General features: G+C 45.2%; 1 protein-coding gene across 2 annotated transcripts in view; it reads left to right on the top strand.

Moving 5' to 3' along the window:
* The window catches only part of fndc3ba (fibronectin type III domain containing 3Ba), a 120868-nt gene that overhangs the window by 84052 nt on the left and 24610 nt on the right, over window positions 1–12206 (top strand). For both annotated transcript variants that reach the window (XM_048246785.1, XM_048246792.1), the window contains 11 exons: window positions 1917–2074; window positions 2349–2408; window positions 3595–3733; window positions 4012–4065; window positions 5834–5958; window positions 7658–7832; window positions 8294–8380; window positions 9862–10000; window positions 10399–10470; window positions 11319–11437; window positions 11626–11731. In XM_048246785.1, the coding sequence (XP_048102742.1) occupies window positions 1917–2074; window positions 2349–2408; window positions 3595–3733; window positions 4012–4065; window positions 5834–5958; window positions 7658–7832; window positions 8294–8380; window positions 9862–10000; window positions 10399–10470; window positions 11319–11437; window positions 11626–11731 (1234 nt within the window). The remainder of the gene's footprint in view (window positions 1–1916; window positions 2075–2348; window positions 2409–3594; window positions 3734–4011; window positions 4066–5833; window positions 5959–7657; window positions 7833–8293; window positions 8381–9861; window positions 10001–10398; window positions 10471–11318; window positions 11438–11625; window positions 11732–12206) is intronic.

Below are 12206 nucleotides of genomic sequence, written 5' to 3' on the forward strand. Positions count from 1 at the left end.
AGTACACACTGTGGTGACAGGGAGCCTGCACTCTCACACACACACACACACACACACACACACACACACACACACACACACACACACACACACACACACACACACACATCCATCACACACACACACCAACACACACACACACACACACACACACACACACATACTGTACACACAACGAAGAGCATATGACACAGTGACAGATAAACCATTTGAGGAGTGTGTTGACCGTAAGTCCTTCACCCATGTACAAATGTATTGTACACGTGTGTAAGTATAAATGCCTGCAATTCATTGTTCTATATTCAGAGGTGGTTGTAACTATAGCTTTACATGCTTTCCAAAGTGTGATGAGCTTCGGTCCTCTGTGGCGTTCGTTCAGCATGATGCAAACTTCTGGGTACTCAGATTACTGTGGCCATAGGCTACATTTGAACAGTGTTGGCTGGCTGTCATACCCAGTACATCCACACAGTGGCAGCATTGCTGCTTTCCTTGGGAGCTCACTTTGTAAACACCACAGTATTGGAACGCCTGCCATTAGACCAATACGAACTTCTAAATTCTAAATTCACATTTCTTGACAATAACATCCCATTCTAAATCCACATTTCTTCACAACCTTTCTTTTGCAAAGGTTTTAACTATGCACTGGGTGTGCAAATGTTGCTACAATATTCTTGCCCTCATGTATTCAGTAGCCTACTACACACACACACACACACACACACACACACACACACACACACACAATCACACTCACAACAGTTCTTGCTGGAATGAAAACATGGGAACATTTACCAAAGAAGCTGAGAATTATCAAAAATAAGTCCTCAATCTCACTCTGTCTGCAGAGCTTTGTGTCCTGTTCTCTCTCTCTCTCTCTCTCTCTCACACACACACACACACACACACACACACACACTCCACATGCATGCACACACTCACCCACACACACACACACACACACACACACACACACTCCACATGCATGCACACACTCACCCACACACACATGCAGCGACATTTTCAGACAGATGCTTGGTCATGTTTGGTTAAATTCAGCCATTAAATCCAGCCATTTTTCTTCATATTTTCTGATGTAAAATGTATAGTTTTCACAAATGGCCTGGGGTTATAGAGCAGGTTTCATTATCATGAATGAGATTCCTCTGCTCAGAATAATGCTATTTTGTCAGTGCAGGGCAGGTCATATTACTGTAATATGATCTAAACCCAGATACAATTCATTGAATCAGGCCGGCATTGTGTTTGTGCTTGGAATAGAAAATTGAGGCTCATCTCACAAATACACACTGATTGTCCATGACACTTGATTTATTTTCCCACAGAATTGCAGTAATGTTTTGTTTGTGTCTCGGACATAAAGTGGCTAACCTCATAGTCCAGTTTTTATTGGCTAGTGAAGGTGCATCGCTAACAGTGATGTGGAATAATACATAACATGTTTTCTATATTTATAGTGTATGTAGGGACTCGCTGTGATTTATCAAAGGTTATTTTGCTTTCAAATCGACAGAATGTCAACCTTTAGTTAGAAGACTAAAAAAGATATTTTAGTTTTTTTTGCTCAAGGGCCTTATGTTTTTCATTTAGCAAGATGTTGCTGTTTGTGAAAATCTACGTATATGTGGTGAATGAATTGTAGGGTGAGCATTGTTTACCTGATATGGGTGAGTATTGTTTACCTGCTATTGTTTATCTGATATGGGTGAGCATTGTGTACCTGATATGGGTGAGTATTGTTTACCTGAGATGGGTGAGCATTGTTTACCTGATATGGATGAACATTGTTTACCTGTAATGGGTGAGCATTGTTTATCTGATTTAGGTGAGCATTGTTTACCTGATATGGGTAAGCATGTATGTTTATGCACGTGTATGCTGTCGCACCACAGATCTCTAACGTCCAGGCGAGGACGGCTCGGCTGAGCTGGGTGCCCCCGGCGGGCCTGGTGAGCAGAGACAGGCACAGCAACGGCCACCCATACAGCTGCACCTACGAGGTCACGCTGTCCGACAAGGGCCGGGACAGCAAGTACCGCCTCATCTACAGGTGAGCAGCCACACACATGCACACATGTGAACAGTTGATCTGGTGGTGTGGTGGGGTGTAGGAAGGTGGGGCTGTGGTCAGTGGAGAAGATTGAGTTAGTGTGTTTTGAAAAAGACTGGAAAAAAATTACTAGGTCCACTCATCATGCAGCATGTTCCATTCCAAGATGCTGCTGGCCAAGGGTCATGGTCATTATGGGCTGGAGGTATGCAGTGCACTGCGTGTTTATGGGTTTGTGTCACTGGCCGTTTTTTTGTGCTTCCCTCTGTTCCAGTGGCGAGGAGTTGGAGTGCAATTTGAAAGACCTGCGACCTGCAACAGACTACCACGTCAGGTATGTCCTCTCTCCGCTCTGCAATGTCTGAAACAAATGCTTTAGTCACTTATTTATTTTTTATTTACATACTTACAGACTTATTTATTTGTTTACTTATTTACAGTCTTTGTCGGCAGTCAGTTTGCTGTGTTGTATTGTGCTTTGAAATGACATTTGCAACACTCGGGTTGCGTTTTTTGAAAATGCCACAGCACTCAGTTATTTCTGTCCTTGCTTCTGTTGTCTGATGCCACAGCTCATGACCTTGGTTTGGCACCATCATATTCACTCTCAGTGATTTCAACTGCTTGGGAAAAAATACAGATCAGTTTGTGTGCAGCACATTGCTATACATTCAACTGGAGTTTCTCTTTTGACTCAACAATATTTATTATTATTTATTTATTATAATATTTATTTTAAATAAGAAACAGCGTGGGCCAGCCGTGGCCTACTGGTTAGCGATTCGGACTTGTAACCGGAGGGTTGCTGGTTCGAACCCTGACCAGTAGGCATGGCTGAAGTGCCCTTGAGCAAGGCACCTAACCCCTCACTGCTCCCCAAGCTCCGCTGTTGTTGCAGGCAGCTTACTGCGCCGGGATTAGTGTGTGCTTCACCTCACTGTGTGTTCACTGTGTGCTGAGTGTGTTTCACTAATTCACGGATTGGGATAAATGCAGAGACCAAATTTCCCTCACGGGATCAAAAGAGTATATATACTTATACTTATTTAGGCTTAATATCTACAGTATATAAATAGATGAAAATGTATGCTTTCATGCAGTATCCAGAAGTGTGTGTTTAGACCCCCCATCTCCAAATCCATCTATGAGCCCTCATACCCTTCAGCCCCAGACTCCAGCGTACACGAATGATCGTCCCCTAAGCATAATGTGCTAACAGCCTCCATTCCCCACTGACATCTGTCCAGGCATCGTGTCCTCATCCTCCCCTCACAGCCACACTGCGTGTGTCCCCAGGACGAGCCTCTTAGTTGGCCACAGCTTGTGTTTAGGATCTCTCTTTGAGAGTCTCTCTTCCTCTTGAGTCCACATGCTGCTCCAGGGAGGTCACCTTAGGTCAGAGGGAGAGCTCTGCTCAGTGAGATTAGACTTTTTTAGGAGTATCTGTTTGGTTTCAGAGGAGTTTTTATGTGTGTGTGTGTGTGTGTGTGTGTGTGTGTGTGTATGTGTGTCTTCTGCAGAGTGACCGCCATTTACAACTCAGTGAAAGGCTCGTGCTCAGACATGGGAACCTTTACCACCCACAGCAGCACCCCAGACTGCCCCTTCCCCCCGAAACTCTCCCACCGTACCAAGGGCTCCCTCACACTCCAGTGGAAGGTAAGATACCCCCCCCCACCCACACACACACACACACACACTCAGGCCCTCACTGATACCATTCAGTTCCATTCACAGCTTGTCAAAACCACAATGTGCAATTCACTCAGGCACCAACTCACAGTTCTGTTGTTGCTTGTTCTAACTGTTATACTCCATATACTGTGTACTGTGTGTCCTGCAGGTCTGTATATATACACTCTGTCTCTATCTCTCTCTCTCTATCTATCTCTCTATCTCTCTCACTCTCTATCGATCTCTTTTCTCCTCCTCTGCAGCCTCCTGTCGACAACGGATCAAAGATCACCAACTACCTTTTAGAGTGGGATGAGGTAAGCTCCCTTCATTCCCTTCTCTCCCTGTTCAGAGCTCAGGGCCCGTATTCACAAAGCATTTTAAGGCTAAAAGTAGCTCCTAACTGGCGAATTTAGGAGCAACTCCTAAAAATAATGGGCGTGTCACTCCTAAGTGTAGGACTCCTAATTTTTTTGACTAAGAGTAATTCACGAAGCATTTTTAATTTTTTTCTATTCACAAATAATCCTAAACCGCTTTTAGTGGCATTTCACGTCGCAATGTTTTGAAATGACGGTTACAGGAGGTCTCAATTGCGAGGAAATAATTGTGCATTGGATATAAGGGATGCAAAAACGTAACGCCACCAACAACCAAAACCATAATTGTATGTGAACTAGACGTAACGTCTCATTGTAGCCTAAATCAAATTAAATTAAAGTTTCTCCTCTTTGCAAATGTAGGCTACGTGTCAGCATACAGATTAATTTAAAACATGTTGCAAAGATCCATTACTGTAGGTTACTAGGCTATTTGTTTTGTCTAACACTTTATTCTTTTAGGCTATTTATTCAGTTATTCATCATCTTCCGTCCTTTGCACTACTTGTGTAGCGCACTCATTCTCAGACCTGTCACCTGTCACTCATCATTGTAGGGGAGGTGTTTGGAATCATTCCCGCGTTACAATCATCAGCCGATCAAGGTGGTCACTTCAGTCAAGCTCGTGCATGAGTGATGACGTCATCCATAGCAACGAAGACTCACTCTTAGTTTAGGAGTTGTCTTTTTCCCTTATTAAGAGTAGGTCTGAAAGGCTTTGCGGATAACTTTTAAGAGAAAGCCCCTAGCTAAAATCTTTTTAGTGTGATTTAGGAGTACTCCTAGTGGTAGGATAAAATGCTTTGTGAATATATGTATAAGTAGTATAAGTATATAAGTACATATACTCTTTTGATCCTGTGAGGGAAATTTGGTCTCTGCGTTTATCCCAATCAGTGAGTGAAACACACTCAGCACACAGTGAACACACAGTGAGGTGAAGCACACACTAATCCCGGCGCAGTGAGCTGCCTGCTACAACAGCAGCCCTCGGGGAGCAGTGAGGGGTTAGGTGCTTGCTTGGTCCTTGCTCAAGGGCACTTCAGCCGTTCCTACTGGTCGGGGTTCAAACCGGCAACCCTTCGGTTACAAGTCCGAAGCGCTAACCAGTAGGCCACGGCTGCCCTGGTTACGGGCCCTAAACTCTTCTGTGAGGATCTCTCTCCCTTTACTGCCCCCTACCCTCAGGGCCAACACTGACACGAGTGGAGTGGAGCGGGCTGAAAGTTCACTTAAATAAAGAGAAAAGAGAAAGAATCTCTGTGCTAGCCTATTTTGGAAGTTTATTTTCTCCTTATATTGTGGAGAGATGGTAAAGCAATGAATGGTGTGTTCTGATACAAGCTCAGGGGATCTGGAGAGCCTTTACTGAATTAATAACATCATTGTATATTGATCTCAGTCTCAAGTAGACAAGCCAGCAGAATGTAGAGAGTTCATGGAGAATACTATTATTTGTAGTAGCTGAACAAGTATTGAGTCTTCCTAGTGCATTACAATGACAATGTGCATTTCATGAGTTCAGTTTTTTTAAAAAAAATTTTTTTTAAAAAAGCTGAACTCTGTGTTTTGTAAAAAACAGAATATTTTTAATTCTCACAAGAGACTGCAGGACAGTTACCAAACAGTTTGATCCTGAGTAGATTTGCCTTCAGTTTTGGTTATTATCCTCACCTGTTGGTCCACTATGGTCCATTCTTTGCAGGGCAAGAGGAACAACATGTTCAGAGAATGCTACTTTGGGAGCCAGCGGCACTGTAAACTGACTCGCCTGTGTCCTGCCATGGCCTACACGTTTCGCGTGGCTGCACGGAATGACATTGGCATGAGGTAGGTGACCTCACTGATCTGCAGAGGACCCTGGTGACAAGCAATCAACCACTAAATCCAGTTAGGAGCATTTACTGACAAAAGCCATGCCGTAGGTTTCTGTGTGGGGCTATTTGAATAAGACCAGGTGTCTTGTCACCTGAAAATATTGAACCATTTTCAGTGAATGATCCTGTAATGTCATCATTTCTCACTATTTAATGGAGGAGAGGAACAGGGAAGTCACCTTGATTTAAGATGAGCACCGCGATGGGGTTTCAGAGGGGAAGTTTCAACCCCCTCTCCTCTCCTTGCCTCTCCTCCCTCTCCATAGTGCCTCTGGGAGAGTTACTACACTTCATTTCATTAGCTTAGAATGCAGACCCATCTCTATCTCTCCCTCTTCTCCTCCCTCTCTCTCCTTTTTCTCTCTCTCTCTCTCTCTCCATATAACTCTCCCCCTTTCCCCCTCTTAAAAATGAGGACAGATGCCAAATCGGAGGTGAAATAGCATAGTGGAGAATGCAAGGGCCAATGGTAGTGTGTCGTCCTCTCCTGCCAGAGACCGTCAGCTGTTTTTATTAGCCCCATCAATGACAGAGTCCCATTAAAGTCCTCCCAGCTTGAGACGAAACGTGCACAAGCTCTCGCAGTGGAGGAAATGACATTGGCTTGTAAACTCACAGCAAACGGGACGTCTTTCTGTAATAGATTACGTTTGGGCTCCTCTGAGAGAAATAGAAAAGCAATCTCCAGGCAATATCCTGGCCGCAAGGATTTATACGCGGTGGCGTAGGTTTGTCACAGAGGTGCAAAGGGCCTGTGTCTCAGTGTGTGAGTGTAAGCGGAGATGAATTCCTCCATTAGTGCATCCGCAGGGCTCATTAAGATGGAAGCCATTGAGGCAGCAGCTCCACAGGACCATTTATATAAGGATGGCGCTTTAGAGTAAAGTAAAGTTTTGGCATTTAAGTTTGTGGAGACTGCCATTTCAATTTCCGCGACTTGTCTCTGTTGGAGTGTCTATTTTCATACCTGGTGGAACGGTTCCCTGTAAAGCTGAAAGGCCAGCGATCAGCGTGAAGGATATTTGTCTTATACTAGAACTTTTAGCTTGAATTGTGAAAGAGCTCTCACTTAACACTGTTTGGAAATTGTTTTTCACGCAAGTTGTGCACAAGTTTAAAAAAGTTACTTACATCATTGATTTAACTTGAAAACGGAGGCAAAATGGTTGAGTTGGCAGTGTGGTAGTAGTAAATGTGGGGCTGTAAAGTAAATGGGAATGTGTGTGTGTGTGTGTGTGTGTGTGTGTGTGTGTGTGTGTGTGTGTGTGTGTGTGTGTGTGTGTGTGTGTGTGCATGTGTGCGTGTGTGTGCGTGCGTGCGTGCGTGCGTGCATGTGTGTGTGTGTGTGTGTGTGTGTGTGTGTGTGTGTGTGTGTGTGTGTGTGTGTGTTTGTGACAGGAGGAAGGCTACCTTTACTTTTGAGGCTATTTGGCTTTTGAACTCTAATGCTCCCAGCCCCCTCCTCCTCCATCTCCTGGGACTAACCCCTGTCTGTCCTGTTCTCTCTTTTGTCTTGTCTTATATGTTGTGTTATGTCTTATATCTCACATGCCTGCATGGGGAAATTGCCACTCGGGGATAAATATTTTTTTTTTTAAATTGAATTGAATTGTGAATTGAATTGTGTGTGTGTGTGTGTGTGTGTCTTGCAGTGGTTTCAGTCCAGAGGTGGTGTTCTACACGACTGGAAGCCTGCCCCACCTGCCCCTGGCTCCCCGGCTGGTGCGAGCCGGTATCACGTGGATCACGCTGGAGTGGACTCGGCCCGACGGCTGCTCGGCCGAGGAGCACATCACCTACACGCTGGAGATCCAGGAGGAGAACCACGTGAGTGCCCCGTCCACTGGCCAGTCAGGCACTGCCCCGCACCGCTGCCCCCTCTGGAGTGCCACTCTCCTCACCTCCGTCACGTTAGATATGAGAGCCACCACGCTCTCACTAAGTTAGGTTACGTTTTGGCCATGAGAAAATGTATTGGCTGTTCAGCTCAAATATCATGAACATTTGATCAGAATGGTAGGCTCCACCTTCAATTCAACATTAGCATTAGTTTGGTCATTATTTGTCTTGCATATGTGAATAACTGTAAACATGTCTGGGTGTAGTATAGCCTATATTATGTGAAATAATGATAAGTGTTCTTACCCGTGTGTGTGTGTGTGTGTGTGTGTGTGTGTGTGTGTGTGTGTGTGTGTGTGTGTGTGTGTGTGTTTGAGGTGTAATATGTGTGTACACTATAGCAAGCATTTCAGATGACCAGTGTGTTTGTTCGTCCTGTCCTCCCACAGGGAACAGAGTTTCACCCAAAGTACACTGGAGAAAACTTGACCTGTACTGTTGAGGGGCTGAAGAGGAGCACACAGTATAAATTCAGGGTAAGACACATAGGGCATTCCTGGTGATTACAGACTTCTCAAACCCAAAGGCGGGGATCAGAAGGAGATAAAGCAGCAATGGCAAATTGTAACGCAATGCTCAGTCAGACCATCATAATTACATTCATTTATCGTAAGTGATGTCATCACTCTGTCTCATTTCTGTACAATGGAAAGAAATGTCCCATCCCTATAAAGAATGTTTTTTATGGCTTTGATTGGTCCAAATGTCCTTTGTGTTCCTAGGATACATCAAACTGACATTGATGAGCCTAGCGTTTTGTTCAGAAAGTTGAACCAAGTTCACCGCTTAGCTTCTTGATTGCTTGCGTAACGCTGGGTTGTCAACTGTCCTGCTGCCAAACCATAGCAAACAATAGAAAAACCTGCCACTTGCTGCTGGTCCATGGGATCCCTGTCTGACCCACTGATTACGCATCGCCATGGGTATGGACATGAAGCTGTCATTACAAGTCATTTTCTGTCCTGGACAAACAGCGTAATAGAGCTATCGTTCAATATCGGGATAAAGTCTTTCAGCACTGCTGAAATCACTTCTTTCTCTTTCTCTATCTCTAAATGGGAGGGGAGGTGTGTGGGAGGAAAGTGAATGTAAATTGAGGCATGTCATTATGCTGTGTGAAGTGTGTGTATGTGTATGTGTCTTTCTCTGTGTGTGTGTGTGGTGGGGGGTGGGGGGCTTCTGATAGGTGTACTACAGGCGTCAGAAAAGGGTTAGACCGATGCTAAAATGTCACTCCCATCACAGCTGTAACTGCTCTGCTTACGTGTGTGTGTGTGTGTGTGTGTGTGTGTGTGTGTGTGTCACACACACACTGTGTGTTTGTGTGTAAGAGGGGGATGGATGTGTGTGTATGTGGTGGTGTTGAGGAGGCGTTGTTGCATAACTTAATCAACGTAACACTGACACAAGCACTCCATGGCTGCGTTCCACGAATATGCTCATGGCCCTTTATTATCAACAAAGAGGGGAGGGGTGCACAGTTAAGTGGTCATGGCTCTGTGTTGTTTTAACCTCTCATCTCCACCCCCCGTCGAGTGCTCTCCTCTGCTCACTACTGGTGAGTGATTGGACATACGCTGACCACCACAGGAGAGGCTGCTTCTGCCTTACCTTACTTTTGCACTAGTTTTTCTTTTTTGCTTTACACACTGACCCAACGCGCGGACCCGCGGGTTGCGTTAGTTATTCATAGCAAGGGAGCCATTTATTGATGCGGTGACGGAGGACTAATTGAAGCTTTTTAAATACGCTGTGGGGTGGAAAACAAAAACAAGCGTGTTATGTCACCACTCTGGGCAAATTGGGTTGATGCATCCAGGTCCTTCACAATGTCCCACCCATACAGCTTTTCATGTGTGTGCTAGTCTTTGATCTACAATGAGCTAGGTTTGTGGTGTTTACACAGAATCTCATTCTCTTGTCTCTCTCACTCCCTCCCTCTCTGTCTCTATCACAGCTGATTGCGTCTAACGTGGAGGGCCGCAGTAGCCCCAGTGAGGTTCTGGTGTGCACCACGAGCCCAGACAAACCTGGCCCCCCATCAAAGCCCTGTGTGAAGGGAGCCATCACACCTTACAGCTTCATAGTGAAATGGGGTATGATGAGGACACACTTCAGAAGAAGAGAGCGAGAGAAGTCTGTGTGCATGTGTGTGTGTGTGTGTGTGTGTGTGTGTGTGTTTGTGTAAATCCTGCACGTTCCATTTCTGAAATTAGAAATACTATTTAATCAGAAAATCAAATTGGAAAAAAGTTATGGAGAGAAGAGTCTTTGTGAGCGGAAACAGCAATTTATTGCGGCAAGCTCACCTACTGCAATACATTTCTACATCACATGTCTGTGTGTGTGTGTGTGCGTTCGTGCGTGTGTGCGTGTGCGTGTGTGTGTGTGTGTATGCCCGTGAAACTGCCTGGTATTTTAAGTAGCTTGCCTTGCACATATTCATACTCAAACACAAAGAAACATACGCTGAACCTTTTTTTTTTTTTTGTAGATCCTCCACAAGATAACGGTGGCTCAGAAATCTTGACATACCTCTTGGAGATTTCAGAAGGCAGTTCTGAGGGTGAGACACACTTCTTCCCATGTGTCTCAACACATCACATGTGTATCAACAACCAAACTCAACTCAAAGCCCTGATCATTATCACTGTACTATAACCATATCAGGACACTCAGGCCTAGATGTACTAAGAATCACAAGCAAATTACTGCCTGTTTCTGTCGCTTTTTGCACATTAAAGCATGGCATCGTATGTACAAAACTGATCGTACGTGGATCAAGGCGCATTTTTCGTGCCACTGGAGTACAGAATGGCTATCTGCACTCTTCCTACTGATGCTATGCATTTATGGGAGGGCGAGGAAAAAGTTGGAGTATCGCGCAAATACAGGGGAGGAGAAGTGCTGATAGCTAGGCATTCTGCCATATGTATGAAAACAGATCACGTTTGTTTTGCAGTGAAAAACTTCCGCCTTAAAGGCAGGTGTAATCCAAATTGTGGTTAAATGCGTCAATTAGAGAAATTTGTGTTTTCCTCATTGTACTATGTCAAAAGCAGCCTTAACTTTTGTTTGCCTTTCTAATGTTATATGAGCGCTGTTACGTATTGAAGTGACAGCTAAGTAAATTCCATGCAATATGGCAAAGCACAGCGACCGCTTTCTGCTCATAGAAAAACTTGGTATTGGCGCCTTCTTTGTACATCTGGCCCTCAGCCCCAAACAATGGTTGTCTATTGGGTTGTTGTTCGCTGGGTCTAGTTTAGAATCTGGCCTTGCTTAGGTAGAAAGTCCTAGACAAACACTAGGAGTGGTGATCAAGGACACCTCACTGTTAGAGATTCTGAGGACAAGCACAGGTCCGGTATCAGGGCTTACATGAGTAACCTTTGATCCGTGTGTGTCTCCCAGCCAACCAGTGGGACATTGCTTACAGTGGGCCGGCCACAGAGTGTGAGTGCGATCACTTGAAACCTGGCACTTTGTACAGACTGCGTATCTGCAGTATCAGCACCGGAGGACACAGCCCGGTAGGTTCCTCTCAGACCAAGTGCATTGTGGGATATGCATGGCAGGGTTGTGTGGGTACTCTCTCTGTGTGCTTGTCTTAGATGAAGATGGTGTTGAATTGAATTGCTGTGTCACTGTCCTCTTCTTGCTTTGTGTGTGTGTGTGTGTGTGTGTGTGTGTGTGTGTGTGTGTGTGTGCGCGCGCACAGTGTTCTGAGAGTGTGCCGGTCCGCACGTTAAGTGTGGCTCCAGGACCCTGCCAGGCTCCACGCGTCGTGGGCAAAGCCAAGCACAAGGAAGTGCAGTTACAATGGGGTAAGTGTTTACCTGCTGAAACGCCTCAGCACCAGCTCGTTCAGTCAGACATGCATACACCCACCCAATCACAACGGCAGACTGCAGCTTTAAGAGCTCTGAGCTCATCAGGCTATCAGGTGCATCATCTACTCCAGAACCTTTCAGAAAATGTTGAACAATTTCTCAATCATACACCCCCACACACAAACACGTACACACCAATGCACGCACGCACGCACACACACGCACACACACACACACACCTAACACTGATTTAGCAGAACAACCCAGAAGGCCCACTACCAACTCACCCCCAGCACCCACACAATATAAATGGTTTTCCATCTTTGTCTGTAATTGGTTTTAATTGTTGTGATGTGGGTCTGCAGAGATGACTCAGGCGTCACCACCACAACACACTCCTACGTTTCCACAGCAGTAGGCAGTTCAGAGGCCTGTGAGTGGGTCTGTAAGAGTCAAGGCCCATTGACAA

Source organism: Alosa alosa, chromosome 1, assembly GCF_017589495.1.
Source record: "Alosa alosa isolate M-15738 ecotype Scorff River chromosome 1, AALO_Geno_1.1, whole genome shotgun sequence".
NCBI classification, from domain to species: Eukaryota; Metazoa; Chordata; class Actinopteri; order Clupeiformes; family Clupeidae; genus Alosa; species Alosa alosa.